Source organism: Rhamphochromis longiceps, linkage group LG12 (assembly GCF_057381845.1).
Source record: "Rhamphochromis longiceps isolate RC_006_pf linkage group LG12, R_longiceps_female_GT1.1, whole genome shotgun sequence".
Classification (NCBI taxonomy): Eukaryota; Metazoa; Chordata; class Actinopteri; order Cichliformes; family Cichlidae; genus Rhamphochromis; species Rhamphochromis longiceps.
This window is the reverse complement of record NC_140568.1, coordinates 24,048,362-24,066,078: the sequence shown is the minus strand read 5'-3', so window position 1 is coordinate 24,066,078 and position 17,717 is coordinate 24,048,362. Positions and strand designations below refer to the sequence as shown.

Genomic DNA, 17,717 nt, shown 5'->3' with positions numbered 1-17,717 from the left:
GTGGTGTATAATGCCTCAGTTATTATTCACAAAATTGATCTTCCCAAATTGAATAATTTTTTAGACATCATTAAAGACGTTCCCTTTGTTTTCCAGTTTGCAAATGCTTGCAAATACCTGATTTTGAAGCTTGTGGAGAGATTGTGATGCTTTTATGTAATATGTTCAAAAGAAAAGTTTCTAGAAACAACAACCTAACCTTAAGATCTTATTAACTTGAATTATAAATGTGAAAATCTAGATTAGTGTTAAAAGATGCAAAGCATCTAACCAAATAAACATATTTGGTTAGAGGAGGAGGGTATCAAAATTTGAGGGTGTTTTTGCACGCCGCATTTGCTTTCTTTAATGGACTGCCTTGAGCCACTAAATTGGCCTGAGCTAGTTGGATGACTCCAGTCACATCTCTCTTATGGTGCAGTAAAGGGAACACCTGTCAGCCAGTCAATGCTTCCTCTTCTGAAAGGTGTGCATATACTAGATATCTGTAGGCAGTATACCTACTGAACTAAACATGGTGAATTAGCACTTTATCTTTCCTACATTTCTGACCAACTGTAACTTTTAAAAGTATTAAAAACTCTTTTAATTGATTTATTCCCATTTTTAATTTCCTTTCATTCATCATATACAAAGCTCTTCAAATTACCATTGCATATGAATTGCATTCTATAAACAAGCCTGACTTCCCATTGCTTTCTTAGCAAGTGATTACATGTTAATCTGTTTTGCACAGGCAATGCAGGTTCATCACACACAGAATTGCAGTTTGAATCCACTTGTAGTCAACACACTGTTTGCTGATGCAGAGCTTAACCAAATCACTGTGGCCTAAAAAAATACACAGTTTTAAGAATGGAACTTATCACTGTGCTTGCATATGTTTCAACTAAACTGTTCAAAGAGTAACAACCTATCACGAGACAAATGTCTGCTCTTTCTGGGAAATTACTGGCATAAACAAGTGTCTCATGACACTATTATGAAACGCACTGACAACAGAAAAGAAGCAAAGGTTAACGCGGTTACCATGTAAGAAAGACAATTAAAAAAAAAGGGGGGGGGGGGGGGGGGTGAAATTCACAGAAAAGAACTCAATTAATAAATCAATACCAGCCTTACAACAGCAGCCCCCACCCCTCCATATTGTGGAACAGGTAGTAGACACTTAATATCCATAATATCCACACCAATAATTATATTAAAATAAAATAAAAATGATTAGCAAGAAGAACCTACCTAAAGTCCATAGTGCTCCTCTTGGGAAAGCAAATGTGTTTAGAACAACAAAGCATTCAGACTGTACTTGTGCAAGACAGGTGTTATAAAAATAAACACAATAAAATAAATAAATAATATAAAATGCCTTGAGATAACTGTTGGTATTATTTAATGATATGTAAACATAAGAAAATAAACCTAAGTCAAGGGGATGAACCAGTGTTGTGTTTACAAATGACACAGAAAATAAGCAGAATGGCACATCAAAAGCATAAGCCACAACTCACACTGACTTTTTAACATTTAAATATTATTAAAGATAAAATATAGAATACTCTTAGTATACTACTAAGTATAAAATTGTGAAAAGGCCTCATTTTATCTGAAATGAATGAGCATAATACTAACTAACATAACTAACAAACGTCAAGTCAATTTTATTTTTATAGTGCATTTATATCAACAGTGGTTGAGCCAAAGTGCTTTCCAGGCAATTGCATGTAAATTGAAATTTCAATAAATAAGACTTAAATGGACGAGCATAATAAAAATGAAAGCCTAGCAAAAATTACAACGATGATAACCAGTTTAAAACTTATTATGGGATAAAATTATAAAGAAATTCAGAAAATAATGGAAAAAAACAAACAAACTTACAGATACATACACAGATAAAATCTAACAAAGGAAACGTCAAGATAAATCGAAACTTGGATTTTGGAGTGTATGATTTTGTTAAATTGTTAGAAAGTGTGGCCACCAGAAGGAAGCCACTGAACTGCAACAGACCCTTTATTGGCCTCTAGTCTTTGTGTGAAAATAAAAAAAGGAAATGAAGTAATATAAGTAGCATAAAAAAATATGTTCTAATATGTATTATAAATACAATGTATGCGCATCTGAATATGAACTTATCTCTGTGCTAGTAAATGTTTCAACTAAACCTTTTAAAGAGTAACAACCTATCAAGAGACACATGACTACACTTTCTTGGAAATGCCTGGCATAAACAAGTGTCTGATGACTCTACTATAAAACCCAGTGACCGCAGACAAGAAGCAGGTTTTTTCTTTTTTAATATAGTGGCAAAATCACAACAACAGTTGCCTCAAGGCACTTTCTATTGTAAGATAAAGACCCCACAAAAGAAAATGGAAAACTCGAATTATCATGGTTGTAGCAAAGACAACATGGAGGTAAAATTCACAACAAATCATTGGCTTACTCACTGTTCACCTGCAGGCACATACTCCTGAACAAAAACAAATAATTAAGTGAATGCCAGCCTTAAAGCAGCACCTTTTCCATTCCACTTGCAAACTAGTTATCATCATCAGCTATGTGCTGTCTTTTCTTTGTTTCATTAGTACAGTATGAAAAACTCAATTTCTTATGCAACTATGAGTTCTCTCATGTGACAACAGCTGTAAGGCCTCATGCTGTCCTGCTAATTGACCAACAAGAAGCTCAGCACCCACCAAAGGCACACACATGTGGTAACCAATTTTCTCGTCTCTTATCTTGGCTTTCAGAATTTTACACTGATGTCTGTTTTCCAAACCCAACTGAAGATTCATTAGCCCATACTCCCAAGAGCTATTTTTGAGGTGTGACTTACTATTAACATTTAGTTCATTCATTTTCTCAGTATCCAGTTGAGCTTCTACGGTTGTTCATTTTGGTGAGGATAAAGAGACGTATACGATGGAGGTGGTTCTTCCTGCTGAAACTGAGGCAGAGCAGTAGATCCTGGATATTGTACTGGGGGTGATGAAAACGCTGGAGCTGAGAACTCATATGGTGGGGCACCTTGTGGCCACTGGTTAAAGGAAGTAAAGTCGCTGTAGCTTGGAGCCCCAGCTGTCCCAGGTGGGTAAGGCCCCAGAGCCTCCCCAGGCTGAAAGGCAGCAAAACTGGGAGGAACGATGGCCAGTGGAAACACAACCTCTGGATCAGTGGCAAAACTAATGTCCACATACACCTAGGAAACATGTCAGTAATAGATTAGTAAACATCTGAATCAAAGTGCAACATATGAAGCTACTGATTCAGTTATTTGTCATAAATAATTTATATGTTATTATTCAAATTTTATGCAGCATTTTGCAATAGTAGTAGTTTAATTAGGTGTTCTGCAGTAATTTTTTGTATACATTTTTTAAGAGTTTAGGACACGTATTTTACGTGTCTATTACTTACCTGAAAATGTTTACAAACAGATGAAGTTTAATTTCTAAGGTAATACTATATAAAAGAACTATGACTTTGTTTCATACCTTGATGTAATATTCCACTGAGATGATTTCACAGTTATGGAGAATGATGACATCAACGGGAATCTTCACTTGGCAGGAGACACTTTCCTCTGAGTTTGGATTTATATTGTCCCCGACCTTTTTAAATAAAGTTTTCTCACTGGACGTAGAAGAGCAACCAGCACGGTACACTATTCTCTCCTGGAGTTTGAATTTGGGCTTCATGTCCTTGGAGGAAGAGTTGCAGATTTTGGTGGCAACAGATAAAGTTTCACCTGACAAAAGCAAATATTATAAGTAAACTGCATTGTTAAATGTATTTACATTAGATTTTGCAAATTGCAAACAATTTACCTGGAAAACAGACTGTTCTGTTAATAGTAGCAGACATTTGGACCTGTCCCTTGGAGAGACCACTCATCTTTTTACTCACTGTACTAGATTGTGGACACTATAACAAAACATACAGACAAACATTTTCCAACACAACTTAATGCCTCACTGAATTGCATTTTTAAAGGTTACAATACACTTTTCCAAGTATAAAATTTCTAATAAACCATTGCAGTGTTTGCCATTACTTGAACAGTGTGTAGAAATGCCTTAGAAACAAACTTGATCTCTTTTTGTACTGTAGAAGGCCATCGCCAGCTCCTGGATATCTTTGCTTCAACCATGTAGACAACTTTTCCATGGCATCCTGTAAAGGATGATGGCATGTTCCTATAAAACAGAACCATGGTATAATGCATTTGTTTGTAAAGGCAAGTTATGACACAGTATTGATACTTGCAGCCAGAAATTCCCACTTACCCCTCTGGGATTTTAAGCCTGAACTTAAAATAATGGACCCCTTGGGGAAGTGAAGTGCCTGCAGGAGAAATGTGATTAAACTTTTGAGAAACTCTTGAGTGGTAGGCTCTTAAATGCAACTGCTGCTTTCCAAGATCTGCATCAAGCCTAGTTACAAACTAGAAGATATATTTGATAAAGAACTTCACTGTAAAAAGTCTAGACTTGAATCACGTTCAGTAAAACTAAAAGAAAATGCAGACAACTTTAAACTCACCTTTGAAACTCGAGTGCTTTTTTTATATTCCTGTTTTAAACTTTGCATTAAATGTATTTTTTTAAGAATGGCATTGGTTTACTTTTGTCTGTTTCATTTAACTGCACATCAGATTAAATTAAATATTACAATGCTTTTGGTTCTTTTTTATTTATTTTTTTTTTCTGCTTGTGACATTTTAAGGTTTTTATATGGCAGACATACTGAATGATCATAGGTAGGCAATGATAACTAATAATAGCTGCATTTTACTTTGGGGAGATTTTCATTTAATCTATGTGATGTTTAATGTTTCTCCTATCAGCAAAAGATCATCTGGAAGAAGGGAAGTTGGGACAAATCCCTGGAAGGGCTGTATCAGGAATGGTATCCAGTATAAAAATCTGTCAAATCAAATATGTGGATACCTCTGCTGTTGTAACTCCTGTGGTAGCTTATGGCCATACTAACTTGTATACCTCAAACAGAACTGACTGAAGCATCAGTAGTTATATCTTACTTTTTCTACAGTTAATCAATACTCATGTCTGTATGCACTGTTATTCCTGTTGTTTTTGCACACACTTTTCTAATTATTCTTAACTTCACAGAAAACTCTTTAAAAAAAAAAAGCAGGGATCTCTAAAATGCATGTATCACCATAGTGTCTTTAATATTATCTCTGCACGTGTAACATGTTTTATTTTCAAGCCAGTCTGCTAGTTTCTAGCTAGAAGACCATGACAACCATGGATGTAACCAGCCCGGTAACCTGGCCATTACCAGGTCAGTAATATTTTTTTACTCCCCCAAAAAAAGATTGGCACCTATCAGTGTCTGACACTGAAGATGACTTTAACTTTGAAAAGACTCTATGGGAATTCTGCAATATTATAATCTATCCCACAGTGCCTGTGACTGGGTTGTGTTTAGTGAGTTAGGATAATGCAAGACTCACAAGGAATGATAACTGAGAAGAGAGAATCAGAGGTACAGTGGGACCAGAGCCAATGTGAAAGTAGCATTTTGCTTTGAGCAATTTAAATTTCAAAAGAAGGACGAATTCCATTCTTTATTTAGTTGTATATACTCAAAAACGCCAATGCAGGTATTTACACAGTTACTCCTGCAAAAAACGAAGCTATAGAAAATGTGCTTTGAGGTTTTTATAATTTCTGGTTGAAGACTACTATAACTCTATGATATACGGTCTTATGACTTTACTTTTAAGAGCTGTAGCCTTATAGGAAGTAGCTCTATCAAGCAAAGGGTGTCCAGTGTTGATTGGTTTATTAGCTGATCTAATTAAATGTAAATAATGTTATCTCTGGATGGTAGTGCATGAGATTTGCCTTCTTGTTGAGATGAACCCTTGTAACGGATTGAATAAAAATATATTTGGTGTCTCTGTATGTCTCTGTATCAATAAAGCCATGCAAAACATCGGAATATGCTGCTATATATCGTTCCCCGCCACCTGGTTAATAGTTTGGCAAAGTATAAAAACTGACAGAAACAGAGTCGAGAAGCACACGGCAGAAGTGTATAGACGTGGCAATAAATAGTGCAGCCTAAGGGGGAAAGTACCATTTATAAACACATGAGGTGATCAAGGAGTGTAACAAGAGAGGGAACCCTCAAACAGTTGCGACAGAAGTATAAAAGAGGGTCGAATTCAAACTGGTCACAAGACACGGAAGACAAATAACAGACAAAACAGGAAGGGAGACGCAGGGAAAGGCAGGCGTGAATAGTTTGACACAAGAGGATTCAAGAGAGGATACGCAAACAATTAAGAGAATTACAGTCTAAAATAACAAAACATTCGAAGTGTGGTGAAATGGTTAAAACATCCGTCTTTCGCGCGCACAATTCTAGCTAAATCATAAATCCATCCGCTTTGGGGACTCCTTGGGGAATGACAGCAGATTAAAGCACCGTCCTTTATGGAACTAAGAACTAAAATTTTAATGAAAATTGAATAGTAGATGACAACCAAACTAGAAGCGCAAGAACGGAATTATCATAATATACAAGGATTACATGAATAAAACTAAAAGAAACCAATGATCATAACAAACTCAGTATATTGCCATGAGGAGTGAAATGGCAAAATAACGTGATTTCCAAGTTCTAAATAAATAAACCTACCTTTAGCATTTTCTGCAACTAAGAGTTCCTTCACCTTGAAATATCTCCTATGATCACTGTACGATCTCTCGTCATCTCCACTTCCTTCAGACCAGTGTACGTTTGCGTCTCCTTTGGCCTTTACAGAAACACTTTTGACTTTGATGGCTTTTGTCAGGCTGAAACTAACTGTTCCAACTATAGTATCTCCTTCAGAAAAAGTATCGCTTTCGTCGATTGTTCCGTAAGTCACATTAAAGTCCTTTATCGGAGACATTTCTGAGCTGTCGGCGAAATGCTTTTCTCAGCACTGACGAGCAGATCCAATGGGCGTGACAGGAGGCTCCGCCTATAGAGTGACGTCGTGGGCTTTTTTTTTTTTTTTTTAATTTGACATAGTACCAAAAAGTGTGAGACATTTATTACAACAGCTCTTTAGACAATAAATTTAGCTTATGCACCATAATGACCAACTAGACATATTACTGGGATTTGCACAGTTTAAGATAGCTACTTAATATTGTTCACTAAGTCTTTACCAAAGTCACAGTTTATTCACAGATTTTATTTACATTTACTAATCTGAGAAACACTGACATGTTGCAAATGCTTTTTGGGATCCATAACTAAACTAAATGCTGTTTGAAGAACGACTTTTCAGCTTTTCAACCCTTGTAACAGTAGCACCTCATTCAAACTCCTTTTGATCAAAAGAAGTAGCCTGCTATGTTTGGGTGGGCAGCTAAAAACTCTGGATGCAAGTTTCCAAATGGTGGTGTTACGCAACAGAAAAACAACAGTGCCATGTATCATGGCATGTAACTGATGGCAACAACAGTGCTAAGCACAGAACCACCGTGCTTCCCTCTGCTGCCTTTGCTACTAGCTTTTGACTGAAGGGATAGCTGGGCAGTCCATTTAAACTAGTTAAACCAGTGGTTTAACTGGTAAAACTAACTTTGACGCCAAGTTAGTTTTAGCTCATAGCTAAACTCTTTTTTTTTTCATAAGTTCTACGAACTAACTAGAATTTACCATGTACTACCATCAAAACCAGTTCTATGGTCTCCTGCACTTTCGCCTAAATTACCTGATGTTTTTCTTTTTAAAAAATGCAGTAATTTGTCCGCCACAAACTGTCCCACCAGTTTTCATTTATCATATCCTGTCTTTCCACGTTCAAAGTTCTAGGTTCAAATCTCTTGATCAGATAAGATCTTTCTGTGTCGATTTCCGAAGTCCAGCTGCATACTTATTGCCTACACGTGTACTTCATCTTTGACTACATGATAGCAAGGACAGGCTCCAGCCCCAGCCATTGAATTGCAAAAGACGCTAAGAAAATTGATGGTTGCTCTTATAAACTCTTGCACAAAGACCCCCTCCCACACAATAAGATGGAGATTCAAGGAGGGGTCCCGTGTCTATAAGTCACAGTGGATGACTGCGCTTTGGGGTCCTTAGGGAGTAGTATAGCGCTATATAAATACACGCCATTTACCATTTATATAAACAAAACAACATGAGTCAGAATTTCTATGTCTTGTCAAATCACAGTGGTTTGCTTTTAACAGGAAGACTGGCTGTATTCTATGATCAGAGAAAATTGCTCAAAAATGCACCAAACCAAATTAGATGCTGTGGCTAAAAGGAAGGGCATTGTAATCAAATCACCAGGCTCCAGCTGAAAGAGATCAGGTTGCAGCTGAATAAAGGCATGTGGGTATGTTGCATCCTGTAGCACATTTTGCATACATTTTATTTTATAATCAATCTGTGGAATATACGAGGCACAGGTACACGCACACGCAGGTTGTTATTGCCAAGTTCCACATTTATTCACACGTTTCACAGGTTTATGCTTTTCACATAGACTGACAGCTCGTTCCCAGCTGACGTGTGTCGTTTTTTCCTCTCGCCACCGCTCTCCGTCTCACTATAAAACAGGGGAGGGAAAACCATTGTCAGTCCATAATCACCATCAGCTGTTCTTACCGGCGTCTCCCGTACCGCCCCGTTGAGCCCACTGCACCACTCCTCCCCTGCAGCCGCGCCCGGGGCCCCGCCTCCGCCACACAATCATTGTCTAAAAATTTGTTTCACAATAGTAAGAAAAAAATTCAGCTCACAAAAGCTTTTCAAAATATTCTTTCTTTATCATTTATCCAAGTGAATGGGAAAGGGGATAGTCACAGCTCTCTTCCAATAAAGAGTTATGTCCTGGTCACAACCACCGATTCAATCATAAACTTAAACGAAATGAAGAAATACCCATAATTTAACCCATAATTACCTCTATATTAACACATATATATGTTTTTGTTACTGCAACATTGTAATCAAGGTGGTTTTAAACTATCGCATGTTAAAATGTGTTATGGAGTCTGACAGCTGCTGATAAGAATGACCTGTGGTAGCGCTCTTTCCTACACTGTGGGTGTAAAAGTCTACTGCTGAATGAGCTGCTCAGTGCTCATAAGGTCTCATGCAGAGGGTAGGAGGTGTTGTGGAATGTAAGGAATGTAAACATTTGTTTTGAATCCATTTTAATTCAGCCATATTGAATTTAGGTTTACAAATGCCCTTAAATCATGGAAACAGACACAATATTAGCACAAAGCTACACATTCAGCTACATTTTTTTTTGAAAATTCCAACAAAGGACAACAGCAGCAAATGCAAAAAGAAGACAAATGAAGACAGCTGTGTTACGTACAGTAACACCGAGTGTGCATGTAGTGTGCTCTCTCCTGTGATGTGGGTGCCAGGTCTTTCTTATGGCTTCATTAAACAATTGATACTGTTATAAGGGTAAAGAGCTGAACTGTCTCTCAATAGGCCAGCGTTCTCAATCTCTAAGACGTCACTGGGCAGCAATTTAAATGATTATGACACAGTCAAACCAAACCTTACCTGTTTCCATACAGCAGTGGTTCTTAAACTTTTTACATCATTCCCCACATGGCAGGAATAAATATTTTCATGCCCCCACCTAAACAAAACAATGACAGAAAAGCCTAGCTGCAAATTTATTAGATAATAAGCTCTTTCACAATGAATCCTTCAGTTATTTTTTTAAACAAACAATATGTCTGTGAAGGTTCTCAGTCATCCAGGTCATCGTAGTCAAAGGAGCTTGCAAAGAAAAGCGTCTGGACTTCTTTAAGTTACTTGAAGGCGTTTCACCTCTCACCCGAGAAGCTTCTTCAGTTCTAAGGTCAAATGGTGGAGAGTCCCAGATATAAACCTAGTGGGAGTAGCCCCCCACAGAGGGACAAAAGGACCCCCTGATGATCCTCTAATCGCCTGAGCCAAGGTGTGAAACTGGGTGTGGGTCCCAATCAGCCAGAGTTTCGGGTGAGTTCATTGTGAAACCTGGCCCCACCTTATCATGCGAATTCCTGAGTTAAACAAACAACTTTCATTTCAAACAACTATTTGTAACTTTTGTCACTAGACTGCTTCATGAGTCTGCACTACTTCTTCAAAAAAGCAACAAGTTAAACAGAATGTGAACATTGCCAAACACGGAAAAATAAAGTTCAATCTTAGTCTTATAAAAAAAATAAGTCCAGAAACTTGTGAAGAGAGATGAAAATGTATATAATTTACTGAGAGTTTAATACTATTCAGTGGTTGCGGTGAGCCTGTTGTTGACTGCAAAGCTGTGGCGGGGCATGGGATGTGGCACGGCTGCGGGGGAGGCGGACGCACCTGAGCGCAATCTTGACTGGCCGGCTTAAAACATAATGAACTGGGTCCTGTTGTTGTTGTTGATGTGTGTAGACTGTAGCCAAAAAGCTGCAGCCGCATGTGTAAGTCGACAGCCGCAATAAAAAAAGGTACTGTCTGAGGTGCCCCAATCCTGGGCTTCGGCACCACTGTAAACAATGCACAACGGACCCGTCCACATGTTCGCATTTTTCAGTCCGCTGAAAAGCTGCAGCTGCGTGTGTAACAGCTGCAGCTTTTCAGCGGATGCAGCAGATGCGCATATTATTAACATAACTGCCGTGAATTTCTTTGTTCCACCGTAAAAGTGCCTTACTCCCTCGAATCTTTCTGCTACTGAAATCCCCATAACTGACCACTTCCTCCTTTCATTTAACCTCACTCTCTGCTGCTCTTCTACCAAGCCAACCCGTCTCATCTTGTTCCGCAACATCAAGAACATTGATATGGACATTCTTACTACCAGTTTGGACAATGTTCAGATTCCGGACTTCTATTCTACTCCTGATGATTTGTTGTTATATTATAATAATTGTCTACTCACTGTCCTTGATTCTCTGGCTCCTGTAAAAACCCTCTCTGTTTCCTTTGCTCGCTCTGCTCCCTGGTTTACCTCTGACCTCCGAGCTCTGAAGGTCAAAGCTCGGCCGCTAGAGCGTAAATATAAGAAATCTGGTTCAACTGTTGATTCAGAAATCTATAAATACCACGCACTTCAGTATAAAGACTCCATTAACAAGGCCAAACAAATCTTCTACTCTGGTATTATCAGTTCTTATGAGGGTAATGCAAGGACTCTGTTTTCAGTTTTCAACAAGCTAATTCAACCCCCCAACGCTTTACCACCGCACTTCTATTCCTCTGAAACATGCAACTCCTTGATGCTGTTCTGGACTACGAAAATCAATAACATCCACCAGCAACTCAGATCAAATGTTGTGTCTACGCCCTCTCCAGAACCTCTTCTCCTTTTTGAGCCGTTTTCCACTTTTCATCTTCCTGATTTATCTGATATTTCCGAGTTCATGTGTAAATCAAAGCCTGCCACATGTCATCTTGACCCCATGCCCACGGGGCTTGTGAAATCCTACCTCTCTTCTTTACTCCCACTCATTTCTGCTATCATTCACTCTTCTCTCACCACCGGTATCGTTCCCTCCTTATTGAAGACTGCTCTAGTCACTCCTATACTGAAAAAACCTTCTTTAGATCCTAACAACTTTAACAACCTCCGTCCGATTTCCAATCTACCCTTCATTTCTAAGATACTCGAAAAAGTGGTTGCAGCTCAACTTCATTTACATCTGGTTAATAATAACATCTACGAGAGATTTCAATCTGGTTTTCGCTCATGTCACAGTACCGAAACTGCTCTACTTAAAGTCACTAACGATCTTCTAATCGGAGCTGACTCTGGTCTTCTCACCATTCTTGTCCTTTTAGATCTGAGCTCAGCCTTTGACACCATTTCCCACTCTGTCCTTCTAAGCAGACTTTCCTCTCTCGGCATTTCTGACACACCCCTCGTCTGGTTTCAATCATATCTCCTCGACCGCTCCCAGTTTATTCAACTAAGATCATTCCGCTCTCATCTATTCCCCGTCACCTCTGGTGTACCCCAAGGCTCAGTTTTAGGCCCTCTTCTCTTTGTAATATACATCCTCCCTCTAGGTACCATCTTCCGCAAATTTGATCTTCAGTTTCACTGTTTTGCTGATGACACCCAGTTATATCTCTCTTGCAAACCTGATTCCTCCCTCCCACCTTCTTCCCTTACAGAATGTCTATCCGAGTTAAAATCCTGGTTTACCTCTAATTTTCTAAAGCTCAATGAGGATAAAACTGAGATCCTCCTTATTGGCACCAAATCCAACCTTTTGAAGGCAAACCATTTCTCATTCACCATCGATAACTCCACAGTTTTCCCTTCTCCTCAGGTTAAGTGTCATGGTGAATTGGATTAAAGGACTCAGGTGCGAGACTCCTTGCAGAATGACAGTGGATTTATTTACAGTGAAAAGGTGAGTTAACAGTTCGAGTCTATAATCCAAAAAGGGCAGTGCAGTGATACGGCGACCTCTCCTCACGGTGACATTGCAGTAATAATCCACAACAACTCCTGGTGCCGGCTCCTCCTCCAATCCCTGAACCCTGGAGGCAGATGAGAAAAAACACACGCTCAATAACGAAAATGTCCTCTCCTTCACAAACCGGGTATGCCAATCATGACTACGCTACCCGGTTTAGTTCAACGTTCCAGCGTTGGTTGTGACTCAACCGCCCTGTTAAATAGGTCTGCGCTGGCAAGGTAATTCCGCACAGGTGCGATGATTCTAGCTCAGGACACTCCCCTCCGGTCAACTGCCGTTCCGTGCCACGGCTTCCGGAAGTACATGTTCCAGCAGAAAAACACATGCACAGGATGGAGAGGAGAACACGACACAGTACACACAAACACCACAACAAATTGGCAAGACGATCGGTGAGGACCGTCTAGCCATGACATTAAGAGCCTTGGTGTCATCCTAGACAGTTCACTTTCCTATAAATCGCACATCAATAATCTCACCCGTTCTGCCTACTTCCATCTACGTAACATTAACAGATTGCTTCCTTCTCTGTCCATTCTTGTACATAGTCTTGTTACCTCCCGTATTGACTACTGCAATTCTCTTCTGCATGGTCTCCCCCAAAAATCCCTCCATAAGCTTCAACTGGTTCAGAACTCTGCTGCTCGCATTATCACCAGAACCCCCTCCTACCAGCACATCACCCCTGTTCTTCAGGAACTTCACTGGCTCCCTGTGAAATTCCGGATAATTTTCAAACTTCTTCTGCTCACCTTCAAGGCCATTCATAACCTCGCTCCTTCTTACCTTTCTGACCTGTTAACCACCACTTGTTCTGCCCGTTCACTTCGTTCTTCTTCTTCTATCCAGCTTACTGTACCTTCCTTCCGCCTCACCACCATGGGAAGCAGAGCTTTCAGCTGCTCTGCTCCCAGGCTGTGGAACTCTCTGCCCCCTGAAATAAGAAATATTGGTTCTCTCCCCCAGTTTAAATCCCAACTCAAAACTCATCTGTTCAAATCTGCATATTCACTGTGAATCCACTGTTTGTTCATTTTATCTTGTGCTTTTATTTTATTGTTCTTATTCTGCCATTGTTTTACTAGGTGTTTTATCCTATTGTAAAGTGTCCTTGGGTGACTTGAAAGGCGCTCATAAATAAAATTTATTATTATTATTATTATTATTATCAACTCTTTGATGGACTAGACAGAATGAGACCAGTGGAAACACTGGGTGGAAGGTAAAAGAAATAATCTAGGAAACAGTTGGAATTTGAAAAAACATACATAAAATGATTTTCTTTTATAAAGATGTAAAGATATTGAAATAGGAAAATATATTCATTTAGTGTGTCCATTATCTAACTGTCAGTGTGTGCAAGCAAAAGCAATTTTATTTATTTCTTTTTAGATGTTATAGCGAAGGAGTGTGTGGATGGCATTATTGAGTGGGAGGAAGCATCCTCTGAGTTTGGATTGAATGTCCCCAAACATAGTATTCAAAGTGGTTTCAGTCAAGCCAGTGGCAAGATGAATTATTCTGTCCTCCAAACTGATTTTGGTGTTTTAAAAGAGAATTTGTAGATTTTGAAAACAGCTATCACATATCCAATGAATGCTTGACTAAATAAATAAATAACAAAGCACACCTGAAAAACCTCCAATTAAGTTTTCATTTAATTTCCATTAAAACTTTGTTGATCCCGAAGGAAATTGGTTAAGGCTGCCGGCATTTCAGCGCCATTTTACCCTTCTGACCACACATGCATTACACAAACATCACACGAGGAAGACAGGTTGGAGAAGTAGAACAATAGAAATACAAAATATGAGGAACGAAGAAGAGAAAAAAGAACTTTGATCAGTTTGAGAACAGAAAAAAACACCCTAGCACATATAGCACATGAATCATCACATCTCACAACATAAAAGACAAGTACATCAGAAGTGTTTGTAGGGGTGACTGTATATCAGTGTCTGAGTACGTGTGTGTGTGTGTGTGTGTGTGTGTGTGTGTGTGTGTGTGTGTGTGTGTGTGTGTGTGTGTGTGTGTGTGTGTGTGTGTATCCTGTATCCAACTCATGAGACGGTCTCCTTTCACCTAGTTAAGTGAAAGTCAACAATCCCCAAGTTGATGCAGATGACCTTGAGGAAGTAGAAGGATAGGGCAGAGAGTCAACACAGTCTTGTAATCTGGGGAGTATTTGTTCCAGCTCCGGATTTCGAGCTTCCAGTTCATGAGTGAAGGCCAAATGATAGATTGTGATTGTTTGGGTTTGGTGTAGGGCGAAGAGCTGCTTTCCAGTTCCGTAGTTGCTCTAATGTCTGTCACTGGTCCCAATTCTAGATCTCCTGTTGCAGAGCCGTGAGCTTCTCTGTGATTTAATCCATATCACGTTCACTAAACACAGTCTGAGTGCTCATGGCTCTACCCATCGTCAGTCATGCTGACCAGCCTTGTGGGATCTTGAACAGCTGTGACCGCTTTTCATTATTTGTTGATAAGCCAGGGCTGTGCCAGTTCCAATCAGCAGGAATCCAGTTATCATGGTTCTGAATAGGTAGGTAGGTGTCTTCAACATCCTCTATTGAGAGTGCTGCCAGAGACATGATACGCCACTCATACCTGGCAGCAAATGTTCCCACAGGCCCACGCCCAGATTTCTCGTCAGGGGTGTCAGTGACATTTAGGCATTTATTTTTTTAGAGAACAAGACGGAGAGAGTCTCTGAGAGTTAGAGGAGACTAGACAAAGACAAGGGAAGTCAAGCAGGAAGATAAGGGAGGGAGAGGAGACAAGAGAAAACGTGACCGCCTCCGCCGAAAGCCAAGAGCCCAAAATCATAAATCATGTACAAAGGCATAAATATCAGATTTTTCTTTCTCAAAATTCTGAAATTTAAGGATTTTGTTGACTTCAGCACTGCAGGAACAATGTACAAAGCAGCAAATATTGAGAACAACTCTAATAACTCTTTTCTCAATTGATTTGGCCTTGAATACCTCCCCTGCCTTCCATATAGATAGCTCCGGTGAAACCTGCAATAGATTCTTGGAGTTCTTTATTAATAAGAATTAAGAAATGCTTCGATCTGCATATACCCTGTCTCTGTATGATGTCTCATTAACATATACCTGCTCAACTGCTTTTGACCAGTTTGAGCCTGTATGTCTTAACCAAGTGGAAGATCTTTGTAATAGCATAAAGACATCATCCTGCCCCACAGATGAAGTCCCAACACATTTTCTAAAAAAAGATTATTAAGGTAGTCGGCCCTGACATTTTAACTGTTTTTAATAGTAGTCTTAGCTCTGGAATAGGACCAACTGGATTCAAGCACGCTGTAGTGCAGCCAGTACTTAAAAAAACAAACCTCGACTCCTCTGTTCTTGCTAATTTCAGACCTATTTCCAAGCTTCCGTTTCTGTCAAAAATTCTAGAAAGGATTGTATTTGAGCAGCTACAATCCTTTCTAAATAGTCATAATATTTTCGAGAAGTTCCAGCCGGGCTTCAAAACCCACCACAGTACAGAAACTGCCCTCCTAAAAGTACTTAATGATATTTTATTAATCACCGACTCAGGAGACTCAGCTGTGCTCCTGCTTCTAGACTTAATTGCAGCCTTTGATACTGTTGACCACAGCATTCTGATCTCACGTTTGGAGCAATGTGGTATCAAAGGCATCCCTTTGGAATGGTTTAGGTTTTACCTGTCTGACAGAACTTTTTCCATGAGTCTTGATGATTTTATTTCTTCCCCAGCTCCTTTTCCTTGTGGAACCCGCAGGGTTCTGTATTAGGCCCAATTCTCTTTTCAGTCTATATGTTACCCCTAGGCCTAATGTTTAGGAAGCATAACATCTGCTTTCACGCTTATGCCGACAACACCCAGATTTATCTTCGGTTTAATAGAAACACTTCCACTCCCGTGGAATCCCTATTCAAATGTCTTTACGAAGTTAAAACCTGGATGGCCTCAAATTTTCTTACCTTCAATGAGGATAAAATAATTATTTTTGGACCAAGCTGTAATTTCAATGCCCCAGATTTGGGCTTGTAAAAATCTGGGAGGTTTCTTGGATAGCAAACTTACATTTGAAAAACAAATTAATTCAGTTGTTTAGTGGTCCTTTTTTAAATTACGGCTCCTATCCAAGGTGAGATAATTTTTATCCTTTAAAAACTTGGAACGAGCAATCCGTCCGTCCGTCTTATCTCAACTGGATTACTGTAATTCACTATACGTTGGTGTCAGTCAGTCCAGCTTGGCACGGCTCCAACTTGTACAAAATGTTGCAGCCCGCCTTTTGACTCATGTGAAGAGACACCAACACATTACTGCCGTGCTTGCTTCCCTTCATTGGCTTCCAGTGCGTTTTAGAATTAAATTTAAAATCTTACTTTTGACTTATAAAGTGCTAAACGGCCAGACTATTTGTCTGACTTTTTGCTGCTTTATACACCCTCCAGAGCCCTTCGATCAAGTGGTCATTTACATCTTAACTTACACAAGTCTAGGATGGTTTGTAAAGGGGATTGGGCGTTTGTGGTTGTTTTTCTTTTCTCTTGTTATTTCAGTTATATTTGTATGTTCGAAATAAAATTATTCTATCTATCTATCTATCTATCTATCTATCTATCTATCTATCTATCTATCTATCTATCTATCTATCTATCTATCTATCTATCTATCTATTTATTGACTTCCTGGTTAGCAGTTTTCTGTTGATAGTAAACAGACATTTGGGCTTGTTCCTTGGAGTATATATTTTCACTCACTGAACAGGACTATGGACACGGTACCAAACAGACCCAGTCCTTTTGTCATGGTCCTGTGTCTGGTGACCAAGTGTTCATGTGCTTTGTTTGATTTTGGTTAATATTTCTTTGTTTTATATCAGTTTTTTTGTGTTTGTGTGCTTATGTTAGTTTTTAATCTCTAGGTTTTGGACTGTGTTAACTGGTTAAAAGGATAGTTAGATTCTTTGAGTGGTTTATGGTTTTATTGTATTTTCATGTATTCATGTTAAATTGTTTAGTTTCTTGCTATTAGAGATTATGTTTTACCTCCATCAGTGTGTGTCGTTAGGTCTAATTTGTCCCAGCTGTGTTACCACCTGTTCCCCATCCTCTCGTTGTCCTGCCTGTGTTTTTAAGTCCTGAAGTGTCATACCCTCACTGTGCTGTTTTTTTTCTTTCTTCTCTGTGCTTCTAGTAAGGTAGTGTTTCTGTTTTTGAGTTTCTAGTTCAGTTGTAT

At 39.1% G+C, this 17,717-nt stretch overlaps 1 protein-coding gene across 2 annotated transcripts; it reads right to left on the bottom strand.

Annotated features, from left to right (window-relative positions):
• Positions 1 to 396: 396 nt before the first annotated feature.
• On the bottom strand, positions 397 to 6,974 carry LOC146657285 (arrestin domain-containing protein 3-like). 2 transcript variants are annotated; one of them, XM_085425267.1, is made up of 6 exons: positions 6,676 to 6,974; positions 4,290 to 4,347; positions 4,058 to 4,199; positions 3,831 to 3,927; positions 3,498 to 3,751; positions 397 to 3,202 (listed from the first exon to the last, which is right to left on the bottom strand). In XM_085425267.1, exons 1-6 carry the CDS (start codon positions 6,929 to 6,931, stop codon positions 2,885 to 2,887), a joined length of 1,125 nt encoding a protein of 374 aa, XP_085281393.1. In that variant the 5' UTR covers positions 6,932 to 6,974; the 3' UTR covers positions 397 to 2,884. The 2 variants fall into 2 exon arrangements, with proteins under 2 accessions (XP_085281393.1, XP_085281392.1); XM_085425266.1 differs by having other exon boundaries at positions 501 to 3,202; positions 4,037 to 4,199.
• Between the last annotated feature and the right edge of the window lie 10,743 nt (positions 6,975 to 17,717).